The 17753-nt window shown below is 43.1% G+C and overlaps 1 protein-coding gene across 1 annotated transcript; it reads right to left on the minus strand.

Annotated features, from left to right (window-relative positions):
• Window positions 1-856: 856 nt before the first annotated feature.
• On the minus strand, window positions 857-16863 carry LOC135539992 (SWI/SNF complex subunit SMARCC2-like). The gene is made up of 25 exons (XM_064966279.1): window positions 16738-16863; window positions 15762-15881; window positions 15541-15626; window positions 15357-15438; window positions 15168-15260; window positions 13919-13988; window positions 13689-13758; window positions 12087-12162; window positions 11455-11708; window positions 11202-11326; window positions 10728-10787; window positions 10411-10579; window positions 10250-10321; window positions 9967-10080; window positions 9695-9848; window positions 9479-9598; window positions 9308-9370; window positions 8856-9114; window positions 8433-8594; window positions 8219-8280; window positions 7940-8066; window positions 7649-7812; window positions 6403-6537; window positions 5899-6277; window positions 857-5256 (listed from the first exon to the last, which is right to left on the minus strand). The coding sequence occupies exons 1-25, from the start codon at window positions 16846-16848 to the stop codon at window positions 5192-5194; spliced, it is 3192 nt and encodes a 1063-aa protein (XP_064822351.1). The 5' UTR covers window positions 16849-16863; the 3' UTR covers window positions 857-5191.
• Between the last annotated feature and the right edge of the window lie 890 nt (window positions 16864-17753).

The following is a 17753-nucleotide window of genomic DNA, read 5'->3' on the forward strand; positions in this document are numbered from 1 at the left end:
AGTATCTGTTTAGTACTAGGTGTTAGTTCAGTGGAAAATTAGAAATGTTCAGGATGCAGCAGTCTCATGCATGGAGGGAGGGGGGGGGGGGCTGTAAGTAAGACAAAACACACAGCCTGCCCTCTTGTGGTGCCTGCAGTGCAGACACTGACTTTAGGATTATTTCCATATAGGCCTAATGTCACATGAAAAAAGTGAAAGATCCTCAGTCTATTCCACTATATAAAAGTTGTGTAAAGAAATAAACTTGGAGTAATAGTTCCCTCAAATGTAGAGGTCAAAATGATTGAAATACCTTTTTTCAATACCTCACTGTGCGAGGATAATGACACTGAGCCTTTTCCTAAAATGTTTTGAGATTGGAGAACACACTGGGAGAGATATTAGACCTTCTCAGTCGCCAGACTTGAACCCCATTGAAAACCTGTGGTTTGAATTGAAGAGGGCAGTCCATAAGCACAGACGAAGTATATCAATGATCTGGAAAGACTGTATAGAGGAATGGTCTAAGATCTATCCCAATGTGTTTTCCAATCTCAAACATGTCAAAAAAAGGCACAGTGCTGTTATCCTTGTAAGGTGAGGTATTGAAGGCAGGTGTCAATTTTGACTCGACCTTTTTTGAAAAAATATTACTTGTTAAAGGTCCAATGCAGCGGTTTCTAACTCGATATCAAATCATTTCTGGGTAACAATGAAGTACCTTACTGTGATTGTTTTCAATTAAATGGTCAAAAGGAAACCAATAGCTTCTTAGCTAAGAGCAATTTCTCAAGCAATAATTTTGCAAGTGTAACAGATGTAGTAGGAACTCTCTTGCGTTATGTATTTAAAGAAAGGACTGGCCAGCCAGCGATCCCAGTTGATGGTGTTTATTCTGACGATAAGACACGTAGAAACAAAGATGTACAGGACAACAATATGTTGATGGCAGTATATTTGTGATTCGTCGCTTGCATGTCAATATCAGACGGGATATTTTGTAAACATAACAATGACAACAATAGTACAAAATACAATAAATGTAAGTGTCTGACGATAGACAAAAGGAAGCACATTAGATGTGCAGGACAACAGTATGTTGATGGTTGTAGATTCGTAATTCATCTGTTGGCATGTAAATAACTCAATTAGCAGGGAGCTAATGTGACCATTAGAATTAGAGCATGCTAGCTAACTCGCGCTTTTTTAGCAATTACGTACAAAAGCACATGCCAGAATGCCCCCAATATCTAACAGGTACCGTGCATATACACCGAGTATACAAAATATTAGGAATACCTGCTTTTCCATGACAGACTGACCAGGTGAATCCAGGTGAAAGCTATAATCCCTTATTGATGTCACTTGTTAAATCCACTTCGATCAATGTAGATGAAGGGGAGGAGACAGGTTAAACAAGGATGTTTTAAATCGAGACAATTGAGATATGGATTGTGCATATGTGCCATTCAGAGGGTGAATGGACAAGACAAAATATTTAATCGTCTTTGAACAGGGTATGGTAGTAGGTGCCAGGTACACCGGTTTAAATGTTTCAAGAACTGCAATGCTGCAGGGTTTTTCACACAACAGTTTCCCATGTGTATCAAGGATGGCCTACCACCAAAAAGACATCCAGCCAATTTGACACAACTGTGAGGAGAAACATTGAAGTCAACATGGGCCAACATCTCTGTAGAACGCTTCCAACGAATGTAGGCTGTTTTGAGGGCAAGGGGGTGCAACTCAATAGGAAGGTGTTCCTAAAGTTTGGTATACTCAGTGTATATACATCAGGACATGTACAAAGTGAACTCGTACATTTGAAAATAGAATGCATTATTTCAGAACGTGAGCTCCTGCTTGCATGTTAATATCAGACTGGGAATAATTGATATTCATGATCTATGATCACCCCCTATCTGCAAGCGTTACGAATGGCATAACACTTTATTGATATGTAAATTCAACCAACCAATAAGAATACATAAACATCGAAAACATAGTTCTGCAGTGGCAAGTGGAAACATAACCAACATTGTTACACTAGGACTGTCTGGAAGTGGTCTGAGCTGGGAGGGGAAAACTGAAAGCTAGCTGTTATTGGCAGAGATGTTTGGAACTCTTTCTTATTGGTCTACAAACTAATTTACCACCTGGGGTTGTCACCAGGCAGTGCAAAATTCCATCCCACCAAAACAGGCTGAAATTTCAGGCGGTCTTTTCAAGCCACTCAGACTAAAAGCGCATTATCACCATTTCCACAGTTTTACTGTTTTTTTTCAACATCAATGTGGAAATATATATATATATAAAACTTAGGAAAAATCCGTTTTGATTGCACAGGGCCTTTAAACAAAATCTCTTTCTTTGAGCAATTGTATTAGTATAAAATATAATTAAAAACAAATATATTGCATACAATACAGCTCAGTATTTGAATTATTTCTTTTATACAGTCATTTTTGCTCATCTTTATCCAGTGTGTCAATAATTGCGATCCCCACAGTAGCAACAATGACCAAACTATACACGTCGCGTCATCTTCATTTATTTGACTTTCCCCCCAAAATTGTAAGTAAAACCTTCGCATATATATATATATTTTAATTCAATACGAACTGCAGAGCAACTTTTGACACTCATTTGGCAAGAGTTTGACTGAGGAAAGGTTCATTTCTACTGTATAATCAATGCAATCATTGCTATCGTCAGCAATCATGAAAAACAAACAGAAACAAGAAACGGAACATACACACGTATTTCATATCACGAAATCCACACAATGCAATAACAGAGACCAAAGCAGTCCATCCATGGTCACGACTGTAGTGAAGTTTCTAACACTGGCTATCTGGACAAGTTGTATTATCAGAGTATATATACGACACTGTCAGAGGAGTGGGTTTGTGTAATGTGTTGCTGTGTCATCATTTTCTACTTCTGTATGAGAACAATGAGCATCCCAATTCCTCAGCCTTTGTAACAATTCAAAAACAATGGCACAAGGGGGTTAGATGGAACTGAACTGAAGGAACAGTGGGGAAAACACACCCATGCTCACAGTCACACTGATTGAAAGGTCATGGAGGCCTATCAGGATCGCGCACATGACAATGAGGGAGGGGATTAGAGGTTACATAGATAATAAAATACAGCAAAATGCAAACAATAACATAAAAGAAATGAAAATGGAAAACCTGACAGTCAAATATTATAAAAATAGATAGGATACATAGAGAAGATATTGTTTACAGATATTAAAAGGACACAATTCTCCTCTGTAAGCTGAACTGACTTCTCAGATTCCTTGATTTAGAAAGTTATTTTGTAACATTAAAGCCACTTCCATCACATACTAACAGCTTCATGCGAGTTGGACAGGTTATTGGAAAACACAAAACAAACTATAAAAATCAGTGGATTTCCAAATGTCCACATCCCACAAACTCATATGGAGAAAATGGCAAACCTAAAAAAATGAACAGAGTTGTGATGGTGATACCTGCTATCTTTGAAGTTGCCAATAAGGTTCTTCCGGAGCTATATCCAGTCATTGTTTTAGAGTATAATCTCTACAATGGTATGATTCACTGATACTGACTAGCCATACTGGACATACTGACAAACACCATCTTATTTATGCAGTTACTGCTAGGCTTATGATTATGCTCTGCTCTGAGCATGTGCAACTGTTTCAGAAGTGCTTCAGATGTTAAACTTAAAAAACAAAGGGCTCTGTTCAATCTGTATTGCTGAAGTGTTACAGATTGTGCGATAGCAATGTAAATGTAATTTCTGATTGAGCTGACATATGCAGTGTTTACTGTGAATGCAGTATCCGCTAACATTACCTTTACATTTCAATCACACTGTAATGCTAAACTTTTGCTATATGGATTGAATCGAGCCCAAAATAGAGTTCAAATAAGGCCTTTTAGGACATTGTGTCCGAGAGGACACTGACTCTGGGGGTGTGGCCCTTCATCAATACTTTAAGTGGTTTCTAATGCTCAGTCATGGAGGGATTTTCTGTTCCAATTGGAATGAAACATTCGTAACAGAAAATCCAGTTTACAGTACATAGTCTTAATAACAAATGGCAGTAGGGCAAGATGAGACGGTTTCCACGTGGAATACATATCATTACAAAAGAGTAATACCATTCGTTCATCCTTTTTCATTTCCCTAACACATACTTTGTTTCAGTTTACGATACATCTAACCAACAGACCAACCCCAATGCTCTATAACAGCACATTCACACACATAGGGCAACAAGCAGTCAAACCAATGAAATAAGGTGACCTAGAACTGAGAATCTCATATTTGGAAACTATGACGTCGTAGTAAAAGTTCAAAACAAGAGAGCAGCTAAGTGCTTCAGGTCAATTGAGTTGGGGCTCTATTCAATCTGTATTGCTGAAGTGTTACAGATTGCGCAATGGCAATGTAAAGGTCATTTCCAGATTGAGCTGACATATGCAGCGTTTACTGTGAATGCAGTCTCCGCTAACATTACCTTTACATCTAAATCACGCTGTAACGCTGAACTTCTGCAACGCCTATTGAATAGAGCCATTAATAATGCTTCATGTCTCTAGATAGATATGGCCACCGGGGAAACATCTTTTCAAAGTGCAAATCTTTTTTTCTCTTATAAATTCCTACCAGGGGTACCGTGGGTGAATAGGTAGGTAGGTACCTCTGGGAACATGGTAGGACATCTGACTACAGTAAACTATAACAGGAAACGAAAGCACCAAAGCACCACTGATCAAAGGACTGCTAGTTCTCTTCATATCCTCAGGTCAAGTGGTGTATTTACATGACCATACTCTCTTGGTTTAACCTTGGGCTCTGATGTGAAAGGTGAAAGTCATTAGGCAATTTATGTCTGAAAAAATGCCTGGGGGACTGTTAGTTTGAAAACCGATAAAGTTCTTCATTGGTATTTTCTTGTTTAGTTGAGGGGGATCTTTATATTCACTCTGGTAAGGTAAGGTAGACTTCAGTGAAATGTTTTTGTTTTGCTTTTCTTTCTCATGTAAATGTTCAAAATGTTAAACATGATCAAAGTTTGTTATATGTCCTTCAGTTTGACTTCTTCATTTTTAGATTAAACAGGCAGGATTCATAGGTACAAAGTGGTCAATGTCATTCAGTTTGCCAGGACCCTTTCTCTCACTCTCTTCTTCCCTCTCTCTTTTCACTGTGGAGGGGGAACTGGGGCTGAGGAGTGGTGTGTATCCTCAGGTAGAGGGGCACTAGGCTCTGGGTTCAAGAAAAGAGAATAACACACACACACACACACACACAGCAAAAAACAGCAAAAACAATAAGTCACAGTAAAATTCAAGTTGATTCCAGTGGCTCATGTGATTATTATTATTTCTTTTTAACCCCCTTTTCTCCCCAACTTTGTGATATCCAAATGGTAGTTACAGTCTTGTCTCATCTCTGCAACTCCTGTACAGACTCGGGAGAGGCGAAGGTCGAGAGTCGTGCCTCCTCCGAAACACAACCCCGCCAAGCAGCACTGCTTCTTGACACAATACTCGCCTAACACGGAAGCCAGCCGTACCAACGCGTCGGAGGAAACACTGTACACCTGGCGACCGTGTCAGGTGCGTTGCGCCCGGCCTCCCACCGGAGTTGCTAAAGCATGATGGGACAAGGACAACCCGGCTGGCCAAACTCTCCCCTAACCCGGACGACGCTGGGCCAACTGTGCGCCGCTTGATGGGTCTCCCGGTTGAGGCCGGCTGTGAAACAGCCTGGGATCGAAACAGGATGACGCAACTAGCACTGCGATGCCTTAGACCGCTGCACCACTCAGTAGGCCCACGTGATTACTTTTGTACAGTATTAGCTAAATACTGAATTCACAGTTCGATAACACAAAGTGTGACTCACCGTGGAGTGTTGGGGTGGTGCTGGAGTGGGCCGTGGGGGGCTGGCCTGGCGGGCGGGGAGGTGAGGTGTGAGGACCACTGGGGGGAGCCTGGGGCTCAGCAGGCTGGGCAGAGGAAGGGATGGAGGTGGTAGGGGGTGCTGGGCTGGGAGCTGGCTGTGGTGCAGGGGTACTGAGGGTTGGCTGGGACTGGGTGGCTGAGGGGCCCTGGGGTGGGGGTGGGGGGCCAGTGGGGGCCGGGGCGGAGTGTGGGCCTCCAGTCTGGCTGTGCTGCTGGATCTGTTGGAAGTGCTGCTGACGCGCCCTCATCTCTGCATATTTCAGCTGCTCCATGTGGAACGACTGACGGTCTGCCAGCAGCTGCTGCCTCTGGTACTCCAACTGCACACACAACACACACTCACAAAGGGTAAGAACATGTATATGCACACTCCAACCAACAAAGCAAAGCAAACAAGTCTACTTAAACTACATCCCCCATAACCCTTCACTTCTGCTTGACTCACCGCCTCCCTCTCTCGGTCCATGATGGTCTCCAGCTCTTCAAAGTGTCTAAGTTTGATCTCCAGCTTCTTCATCTGAGTCTCCACCAGCAGAGCCACCAGAGACTTGATCTTCCTCTCCTCCACAGCAGCCAGGTGCTATGGAGAGAGAAACACCGAGAAGGATGGAGGGGGAGACGGGGGGGGGAGAGAAAATGTATAGGGGAGATCGAGAAAGAGAGAGTATGGATGTGAGTCATCTTTTCATGTGAAATGGCACAGACATATTGAACAATCCCTGGTTGATAATCAGTATGAGAAACAGATAGGGTCAGATATGATTTAACCCCTGGGGGTTGGCTAGGAGAGCTGATCTAGGATCAAGTGCATCCTAATGTAATCTGGAATGAATTGCAAAAATATCTGAAGCTGGAGACTTATATTTCCCTCACTAACTTTAAACATCAGCTACCTGAGCAACTAACCGATCCCTGCAGCTGTACATAGCCCATCTGTAAATAGCCCACCCAATCTACCTACCTCATCCCCATATTGTTATTTACTTTTCTGCTCTTTTGCAAACCAGTATTTCTACTTGCACATCATCATCTGCACATCTATCACTCCAGTGTTAATTTGCAAAATTGTAATTACTTCACTACTATGGCCTATTTATTGCTTTACCTCCTCACGCCGTTTGCACACTGTATATAGACTTTCTTTTTTCTATTGTATTATTGACTGTACGCTTGCTTATTCCATGTGTAACTCTGTGTTATTGTTTATGTCGCACTGCTTTGCTTTATCTTGGCCAGGTCGCAGTTGTAAATGAGAACTTGTTCTCAACTAGCCTACCTGGATAAATAAAGGTGAAAAAAAACAACATTCTTATTCATTATGATCCCAAAGGCAAAACTGACCCTACAGATGTAGGATCTTAATTTCAGCCAGTTTGCTACAGCAGGAAATGAATCCTGCAGCAACAAGAAATGTGATTATAATTAATGGACCTTTTCTGTAGGGGTTGATGCATTTTTCGTTAGGGCAAATCAAGTCTGACATTTTAAAGTGGGAATTACAAACTTTAGAAGCCTTTTTAAACCTTAAACAAACTGCTGTGCAAGAAAATCTTCAGCAGCAAAATAGTGATCAAATTAAGATCCTACACCTGTAGATCAGCACTCCTACTCTGAGAAGTCTGATAAATACAGCCCCTCATCCTAGATCTGTGATTAGGGGGATCATGCAAAACACGGGTCAGAGGTTAGACCTTGGCTTTGACGGCAGCAGCAGCCAGGGCAGAGGCAGCTGCGGTAGCCAGGTTCCCCTCTCCCACATCCCGCTCCACCTTAGCCTTCCTCTCTCCCTCACTCTCTCCTTCTCTCTGGCTCTCCTCCGAGCCCTCCTTCCCTTCCTTATCCTTCTCTCCATCACCTAATGCAGAGAGGGAAACATAGAAGTCACGCATAATTAAGTGTCTGTAAAAAACATGAGACAGAGTTGACTATTTTACAAAGTTTACAGAGATACATTCAAATTCAGTCACAGACATAAACATTACCCATCTCAGAGTCGGTCTTCTCAGCCTCTTGCTCTCCCTCTCCTTCTCCCTCTCTTCCTCTCTCCTCCTCCTTCTTCCCGTTTTCTCCTTGCTTCTCCCCCTCTTCCATGGCTCCCTCTTTGTTCTCCTGTTATCACCATGGGGACGGGGACAAGGACAATGGTCAACACTTGAGTATAAATCATCACAACCTAGACAATTCAGACCCAGACCGTAGCTGGTTACAGAAGACTCAACCACATAAACACAAGTAAAGTAGAAGTCCTAAAGACACCATACCTTGGTCTCCCTCTTCTCTTCACTGGATTGGCTGTCACTTTTACTCTCCTCACTGCTCTCTTCTGGAGGCAGAGAAAAGACAAATGAGTTGTCAGCAAGCCTAGTGTCCTAAGTGCACCCCACCGGAAACTCATTTCTCTTCATTGACATACAATACAGGGAAATATGACCAAAGACAACTATAGTTTTAGATAATAGTAGATGGAAGTTGCACCAGGTTTTTCTCCCTCCTCCAGGCTGGTGCCTGCGATGCCGCTGCCTTCCAGGCCGTAGAGGGGGTCCTGTCTCCCACTGGTCCGCGCCGCCTCTTCCACCCTCCTCACATGGGCCTCCACCAGTGCTGCTGGGACCTCCTCCTTCATACGGGAAAACTCCTCTGAGAGAGAGAGAGAGGGGGAGGGAGGAAGGAAAGAGAGATAATGAACGGTGGTAAAAGAAGCAGGGAGATGGTTCTGAACCATTGAAGGCTACACAAAATACACACGCCACCTCTAAAAAGTATCTCTTGAGAAAAAAAAGATCCAAAACTTCCAAGACACTTCCTGGTAAATAAAGGTTAGCTAAACAGCTTTGACACAAATCAGGCCAGCCTGTACTCTGTGTGATCCAACGGTTATTTAGTGAGTTGACCTCTCACCCAGGGCAGATTTGGCGGCTGCGGAGGCCACGCGGGGGTCCACTACGGAGGCCAGGAAGGCCACGGTGCTCATGACGGGGTTGCCTGCCTGGCTGAAGGGGACGGGCTGGTAGGCCAGGGGGCCCAGGGACGAGGACGTGTCCTCCAGGTATGGGTCCTCGATGGGCAGACGCAGGAAGTGCAGGATACACTCGTCCTGGGTACGTGAGCCCACGTGCTCCGACACCTTGTTCCAGTCATCCTTGTACATCTCTAGACCCTGAGAGGAGAGGGGAGAGGATATGATTGATATTAATAAGGATGTTATATTAAGCCCTAGGTTACATTTTCAGATAAGTTATTTGTGTGTTTTTGTTGTCGATCCTCAACACTGTTTCAAGGTTATTTGGATTTAAAGGGCACTCTATTGAATGGTAATAAAGTGGATGAGACAGAGCTGTGCTGTTATTTACCTCTAGCAGCAGTAGTGTCTCCTGTTCGGTCCAGTCTCGCATGGCGCTGGCAGCAGTCTTACTCTGCAGACAGGAAGAAGTAGCATCCCCGTAACACACCTCACTACTCTTTACAGATTGCTACACAGTGCACTATGATCCTCATCAGTCCTGCAATGTTGTGAGCCATACCTTAGGAAGCCCAGTCTTCTTGCTGTACATGTCTGTCCTCAGGCCAAAGTTCTGCAGGTCGGCTGGCTGCTTCTCCTTCACCTTGTCTGGGAAGGACAGAATCTGCTGGGCCGCCGGAGTCTGGAGGGGACAGAGAGAAGTGGAGTAAAGCTACAGTCAAATAGAGGCATCTAGATCCAAAATATAGAAACAACCTGTCTGTGTGTGTCTGTGTACCTGGGAGGCCTTGGGCTGCAGTGGCACCAGGCTGGAGGGGGTGTCAGCCAGGACGTGGAAGTGGGAGGTGGGCGGGGGGCCCATGGGGGTGGGCCGGCTCTCTGAGTCCACCTGGTAATTGATCAGACCCCACTGCTCCAGGAACGCATGCACCCTGAGGAAGAGGAAGAGGAGAGAGGGATAAATGGGGGGCGGTAAATATTTCTGCATGAAGTAGATGAAAAGACAATGCGACTGTGGTAAATGTCCTGTGTGCACTAAGTCCTCCCGACCTCATGATGGCGCACACGTCTCCGGCCAGGTTCCTACGACAGGCGGTAGAGGTAAGGTACTCCTGCGGGTTCAGCCTGTAAGTGTCTATCATGAAGTTCCTATAGGCCAGGTAACTGTGAAGAGAAAGAGAAACTCTCGTCATTGGTTATGCAGCTCAGTTACTCCAAACTCCAAAGCTGCTGGTCTCTGTATAACACAGAAGAGTGTACATGTGTATTAAGCTAGGCATGTGTAATAATAATAATAATCATAATAACATTATGTTAGTATGTATTTACTCACATCTCAGGGGTTTTGGATTTGTTCTTTCCGTTGAAAAACTCTGGGAGGGCTCTACGCTCAATAGCATGGACACTGGAAAAGACAGAAAGAGGTCAAACATACATCATTGATCAAACTATCATCATTGATGGTCGGGAGAGACGCGGAGATGTGTAGCCTACCTGTTGTAGTCGAACCAGGCAGCATAGCTGGGGATAATGATGTGGTGGGTCTGCTCGGTCACGTTGTCCTCATGAAGGTCCGACCCTTTTACCGGCTCTCCCTTCACACTTGGAGAGCCCTCCTCCTCCTCCTTTCCTGCAGTTTCCATGGATTCATCCTCTTGCTCATCTGTTCAAGAGATAAAAGAGGAGAGAGTGAAAATACAGATCAGGGGACAGATAAAGGATGGAGAAAGCTAAAATATTGTAAGAAGTGACCTCATCCTGCAGACAGTGTATATACACTGAGAACTTATTAAGTTATTCAGGGAACTCACCCAGGTCTGTCATGGTACCTCCCTTTACTGGTGTTGACTCAGAGTCTTTCTTAGTGTTGGCTACACACACACACACACAGACAGAGAGAGAGAGAGAGAGAGAGAGAGAGAGAGAGAGAGAGAGGGGTATGGGGGAGAAAGAGAGAGAAAGAGAGGGGTATGGAGGGGAGAGAGAGAAAGAGTGAGAGAGAGAGAGAATGGTGTGGGGGGAGAGAGAGAAAGAGAGGGGTATGGAGGGGAGAGAGAGAAAGAGAGAGAGAAGGGTGTGGGGAGAGAGAGTTGCATTTCCTGTGATACAACAATTCAGTTCAACCCCTGACTTTGTCACAATGATGATGAATACTAACTTTTCAACCAATGTAAATATCAGGAGGACAAGCCAATTGGCTGAGTCTAAATCTTAGATATATATATATATATATATATATATATATATATATATATATACACACACACTTGTGTGAGCATGTGTACCTGTCTTAGGTAGGGTGACCTCCTCCACTGCAGGTACAGGTGATGGTTCATCCAGATCTTTAGTCAGATCCTCCGGCTCCTCCTCTCTCTGGCCTCGCTTAGACTTAGTGTACGGGGTGGTGGGCCTACACACACACAAAGTTAGTCATTATGTATATATAATTTTAAGGCTTATATTTCTTAGTCATTGTGTATTTCAGCAATCTACAGATCTCCCAATGTATTACACAGTAGTAAACAAAGGGTAACACACCCACACCCTTTCTTTGTGTTCTTCTTCTTGCTCTCCTGGGGTGGTGGGGTGGGCGAGGGGGAGGGTGAGCGCTTCCTCTTCTTGGCACTGCCGGGCTTTTTGTCACGACGCTCGTCCCCTGGGGTGGTGACCTCATCCGTCAGGGTCTTGGCTGAGATTCTCTTCCTCTTGGGGCCCCCCTCCCCCACCTCATAGTCCTCCTCATTCATCCACTCATTAAACTGGTCAAGGTCCAGGATCCACTTGGCATGGACCTGAAGACACAGTTTATATGGTGTTAATTTAATGTAGTAAAATGTTATATATTGGCTATAAAAAACACAAACAGAGAGGAGGGAGAAAGAGCGAGAGAAAAATAGAGACTTAGAGAGGATGTGTCCGAAACCTGTCTTGCCTACTACTTACTAAAACAACATTCTGTGTACTCAATGTTCTACATACTATTTAGAACATACTGTTTAGTAAAAATGTATGCAGTAAGCAACAAATATCAACAGACAATGTGTCATCTAATGCGCAATTGCGTTGTTTCCCGCAATTTGTTCATTATGGTACAGCCCCGTCCCCTTATCTGACTATCAGCTCACACAGAAAGACACAGAAAGAGAAGAAGGAAGGATGTGTGTGCCGACCTTCCTGGGTTTCTCTGGGCTGGGCGCTTCTTCCACAGCAGCCTCCACCTCACTGGCTGAGATCCAGGTGTCATAGCTGAGCAGCAGGGGACAGAGGTCAGAGGTTAGACTAGACTAATGTTTCTAGTGCACCACATATCATCACATGGTGCTTTAACACAGGCTGAGAAAATGGTGTGAAGCTCAAATGGTAAAGGAGATGTGGGTATGGGATAGAGAAAATGGTAAAGGAGATGTGGGTATGGGATAGAGAAAATGGTAAAGGAGATGTGGGTATGGGATAGAGAAAATGGTAAAGGAGATGTGGGTATGGGATAGAGAAAATGGTAAAGGAGATGTGGGTATGGGATAGAGAAAATGGTAAAGGAGATGTGGGTATGGGATAGAGAAAATGGTAAAGGAGATGTGGGTATGGGATAGAGAAAATGGTAAAGGAGATGTGGGTATGGGATAGAGAAAATGGTAAAGGAGATGTGGGTATGGGATAGAGAAAATGGTAGAGAAAAGGAGATGTGGGTATGGGATAGAGAAAATGGTAAAGGAGATGTGGGTATGGGATAGAGAAAATGGTAAAGGAGATGTGGGTATGGGATAGAGAAAATGGTAAAGGAGATGTGGGTATGGGATAGAGAAAATGGTAAAGGAGATGTGGGTATGGGATAGAGAAAATGGTAAAGGAGATGTGGGTATGGGATAGAGAAAATGGTAAATGAGATGTGGGTATGGGATAGAGAAAAAATGGTATGGGATAGAGAAAATGTGGAGATATGGGATGGGAGAAAATGGTAAAGGAGATGTGGGTATGGGATAGAGAAAATGGTAAAGGAGATGTGGGTATGGGATAGAGAAAATGGTAAAGGAGATGTGGGTATGGGATAGAGAAAATGGCGGTGTACTTTCAATGCGTCTGCACCCCAAATTGTGACATTTAAGACACATGGTGCCATGAGGCCAGCAGAACACCACCCTGCATCCCACTGCTGGCTTGCTTTTGAAGCTAAGCAGGGTTGGTCCTGGATGGCAGACCAGATGCTGCTGGAAGTGGTGTTGGAGGACCAGTAGGGGTAACTCTTCTCTCTATTCTTAAGATCGAATCCCAATGCCCAAGGGCAGTGAAAGGGACACTGCCCTGCTGTCTTTCGGATTGGATAGGATGTTTAATGGGTGTCCTGACTCTTTCTGGTCATTAAAGGTCCCATTATCGTATGAGTAGGGGTGTTAACCCTGGTGTCCTTGCAGAATTCCCAACCTGGCCCCATTTCCATCATGGCCACTTAATCATCTCCCTCATTCCTAGTTGGCATATATCACTCCTCACCATGCTAACTGTTGTATGATGAGCGTTCTGGCACAAAATGGTTGCCATGCATCACCCAGGTGGGTGCTGAACATGTGGTGGATGAGGTGTGTTTCCCCCTTACTGTGTAAAGTGCTTTGAGTACCAATGTAGAAAGGCGCTATATAAATCCAATCCATCATTATTATTATCATCATCATCATCCTGGGTTTCCATGGTGTTAGAGCACCCTGTTCTGCACAAGGCTTTATCCGAAGGTTGTGTTGACGTTGTCATGCTGAGGCCCCAATATGGACAGTCCCTACCTGTCAGGATAGTATCCCCAGTGGAGCAGCACCTGCTTGTCTCTCTTCATTACCAGACGCACCCACTCCTCTGAACCAACGGGGGAGGGGAGAGGAAGAGAGAAAAATGTCTCTATGGTCAATCCATTAGTCTAGTTAGCTAATAGACCAATTCACTTTCCAGGCATACATTCAGAACAAACATTCTGGCCACCAGATAACGTTTGATCCATAATGTTAGACTGACTCACCCTCCTCCAGACTGGCAGGGATGGGAACCACCACATGGGAGCTGGACGTCTTGTCTTCAGTCACTGAGCCCTGCAGGAGACAGCAAACACACTCTGCTTAACTGTGTTGTACTCTATTGTATTATATTGTGCTGTATTGTATTGTATTGTTTTGCATGAAGCTGTACTGTATTGTATTGTACTGCATTGTATTGTGCTGTATTGTTTTGTATGACGCTGTACTGTAATGTATTGTGCTGTATTGTTTTGTACGAAGCTGTACTGCATTGTATTGTACTGTATTGTGCTGTACTGTATTGTATTGTTTTGTATGAAGCTGTACTGTATTGTATTGTATTGTGCTGTATTATAATGTATTGTATTGTTTTGTATGAAGCTGTACTGTCTTGTATTGTATTGTGCTGTATTATAATGTATTGTATTGTTTTGTATGAAGCTGTACTGTAATGTATTGTTTTGTATGAAGCTGTATTGTACTCTAATGTATTGTGCTATACTGTAATGTATTGTGCTGTATTATAATGTATTGTATTGTTTTGTATGGAGCTGTACTGTAATGTATTGTACTGTATTATTTTGTATGAAGCTGTACTGCATTGTATTGTACTGTATTGTGCTGTACTGTATTGTATTGTTTTGTATGAAGCTGTACTGTATTGTATTGTGCTGTATTATAATGTATTGTATTGTTTTGTATGAAGCTGTACTGTATTGTATTGTATTGTGCTGTATTATAATGTATTGTATTGTTTTGTATGAAGCTGTACTGTAATGTATTGTTTTGTATGAAGCTGTATTGTACTCTAATGTATTGTGCTATACTGTAATGTATTGTGCTGTATTATAATGTATTGTATTGTTTTGTATGGAGCTGTACTGTAATGTATTGTACTGTATTATTTTGTATGAAGCTGTACTGCATTGTATTGTACTGTATTGTATTGTATTGTGCTGTATTATAATGTATTGTATTGTTTTGTATGAAGCTGTACTGTAATGTATTGTTTTGTATGAAGCTGTATTGTACTCTAATGTATTGTGCTATACTGTAATGTATTGTGCTGTATTATAATGTATTGTATTGTTTTGTATGGAGCTGTACTGTAATGTATTGTACTGCATTATTTTGTATGAAGCTGTACTGCATTGTATTGTACTGTATTGTGCTGTATTGTATTGTTTTGTATGAAGCTGTACTGTATTGTGTACTCATACAGTTTCATCATTAGGTCAGTGAAGACAAGCCTACCTGGTGCCTCTTGATGATGTCCTTCAGTTTCCCCAGTAGCTTGGCCTCAATGTCAGAGCTCAGGTAGATCACTGGTCGACTCAGACAGTTGTTCTGATGGACAGATGCAGAGAAAGAGAGTAAATTTAAAAAAAAAGAGTGACACAGACAAAGAAAATAGTTTTCCAAAGAAGACAAGGGCAGACGGACCTGTACTAGAGATTTCTCGATAGTCATGAACATCTCCACATTGCGGTCCATCCGAGAAGGATTCTGAAAGTCAAACCTGCGCCTGCCATGAAGACAGACAGGAGTCAAAAATCTCACACAACCTCATAAAATATTTCAATAAAAATGCAGAAGAATGCATAAAAATGTAGAATGAAACTCTTACCAGCCCTGATCGCTCTTGAACTTGTAGGCTGCAGCCAGAATGTGGCAGAGAGCCCCACCAGACTTAAAGTCCAGGAAACTCTTAGTCTGAACAGAAAGACAGAGGGTCAGATACACTATTAGAACAGTGGAATAGGGGAAGCACAAGAGCAAATTGTGTGTGTGTGTGTGTGTGTGTGTGTGTGTGTGTGTGAGCACATGTGTGCGTGCAAGTTCTCTCACCGGCAACCTGGTGAGAGGTGGGTTGCTGACATGTCGTCCGAACACCTCCTCCTGAAACTGCAGCAGCTGGACCACCAGGCTGGACAGAGACTTGTTGGTGGGGGGCTCCGCCTGGATGTACTGAGGGACAAGAGAGAGAGAGAGGATTTACATGGAAATATCAGGATAAATATACATTGTAACTATGTTGAATTGCACATCATCATTATTCTGGTATTATCCCATATATTCAAGTATGGTGTGAGTGAGTGGGTCTTAGATATATCTTTGATAGTTGGAACTGTACAATTAACAAAAACACAGGTAAATTGATGGTCAAAGAAATTATAGTTTCATCTATTGTGAATCTTTGTATTCTTTCTGTCTGGCCCAGGTTGAAAATGGTGGGGTTGAGCGCTTGCTCTGAGACAATAGACATGTCTTTTTTGGCAACACTATAATGAGAAAATCCTTCTCACCATCTGGGGGTAAAAGGAGCCGGACCATGAAAAGTCATGGCGCTTATATTGCCCTAAAAGACCATGGAGTGAAATGGGGTGAACGAGAAAACTGAAGGCGCCGGTAAAAAAAAAAAAAAAAACAGTTTAACATCTGGATTTGTGCACTTGCGCTGGCCGGAGTAGGCATCTGCAATCCATGAAATTACCGTTAGCTAGCTAGCCAGCTAGCTAGGTTCCCTCCCCTCCCCGAACAGCGACCTCCAACACAGGCCATTTATTTCCCTCTACTAAATGGGTGTAGAAAAATCCACTTAAAACATATCAAGAGTCCATGTCCATCACGCGGCACTTGCCAAGACGTTTCCTCAGCATCCTTTTGTTTCCGTCTCGTGAATGTGTGGATTAAACAACTGAACTGTACCCATCTCATCACACCCTCACTCGCCTGCCTACTCCTTCTACTGTTAAGATTGCCCTCTTTCATTTATGATCATATGAATGAATGTATTCATTACATTAACAAAATACAGCAGTACCTTTTTATAATTCTTGCCCAACCAAACGCGGACATTGTCGAACTGCGAGACTGTATCAGACGCTTCGAAATATTTTACGTTCGGGCCGCCGTCTTTCTTCCGCACCGCCATCTTTGTCTGCAGAATGTCGACGTCGACCCCCGCCCGGTGGTGGAAATATGACATTGCAGCCAATGGGCACATTAATACCGCTGTAGTTGCAGTAAATGTACTGCAAGCGGTGTTATTGCATAAAGAAAATTCAGTTTAAAGGGCTTTCACCCAGACAGCATATATATATATATATATATATATAGTACCAGTCAAAAGTTTGGACATATCTTCTCATTGAAGGAGTTTTCTTTTTTTGTACTACATTGTGAAGACATCAAAACTATGAAATAACACATATGGGAAAATGTAGTAACCAAAAAAGTGTTAAACAAATTAAAATAGATTTTAGATTTTTCAAAGTAGCCACCCTTTACCTTGATGACAACTTTGCACACTCTTGGCATTCTCTCAACCAGCTCGGAATACTTTTCCAACAATCTTGAAGGATTTCACACATTTGCTGAGCACTTGTTAGCTGCTTTTCCTTCACTCTGCAGTCCAACTCATCCCAAATCATCTCAATTGGGTTGAGGTCGGGTGATTGTGGAGGCTAGGTCATCTGATGCAGCACTCCATCACTCTCCTTGGTCAAATAGCCCTTACACAGCCTTGAGGTGTGTTTGGGTCATTGTCCTGTTGAAAAACAAATTATAGTCCCACTAAGCGCAAACCAGATGGGATGGTGCATAGCTGCAGAATGCTGTGTAGCCATGCTGGTTAGTGTGCCTTGCATTCTAAATAAATCCCTCACAGTGTCACCAGCAAAGAACCACCACACCATCACACGTCCTTCTCCATGCTTCACGTTGGGAACCACACATACGGAGATGATCCGGTCACACGGCGGTTGGAACCAAAAATCTCAAATTTGGACTCATCAGACCAAAGGACAATTTCCAACGGTCTAAAATCCGTTGCTTGTG

The sequence above is a fragment of the Oncorhynchus masou genome, chromosome 5 (assembly GCF_036934945.1).
Source record: "Oncorhynchus masou masou isolate Uvic2021 chromosome 5, UVic_Omas_1.1, whole genome shotgun sequence".
Taxonomy (NCBI): Eukaryota; Metazoa; Chordata; class Actinopteri; order Salmoniformes; family Salmonidae; genus Oncorhynchus; species Oncorhynchus masou.

What these genes read in the sequence shown, in the direction of transcription:
- LOC135539992 (XM_064966279.1), bottom strand. Translation starts at nt 16,848, where the DNA reads ATGGCGGTGCGGAAGAAAGACGGCGGCCCGAACGTAAAATATTTCGAA. An exon ending in TGCAGCCCAAGGCCTCCCAG is followed by an intron (nt 9,599 to 9,694) that starts GTACACAGACAC and finishes TGTCCCCTCCAG; the next exon opens with ACTCCGGCGGCCCAGCAGAT. An exon ending in GGAGGAGGGAGAAAAACCTG is followed by an intron (nt 8,281 to 8,432) that starts GTGCAACTTCCA and finishes CTCTGCCTCCAG; the next exon opens with AAGAGAGCAGTGAGGAGAGT.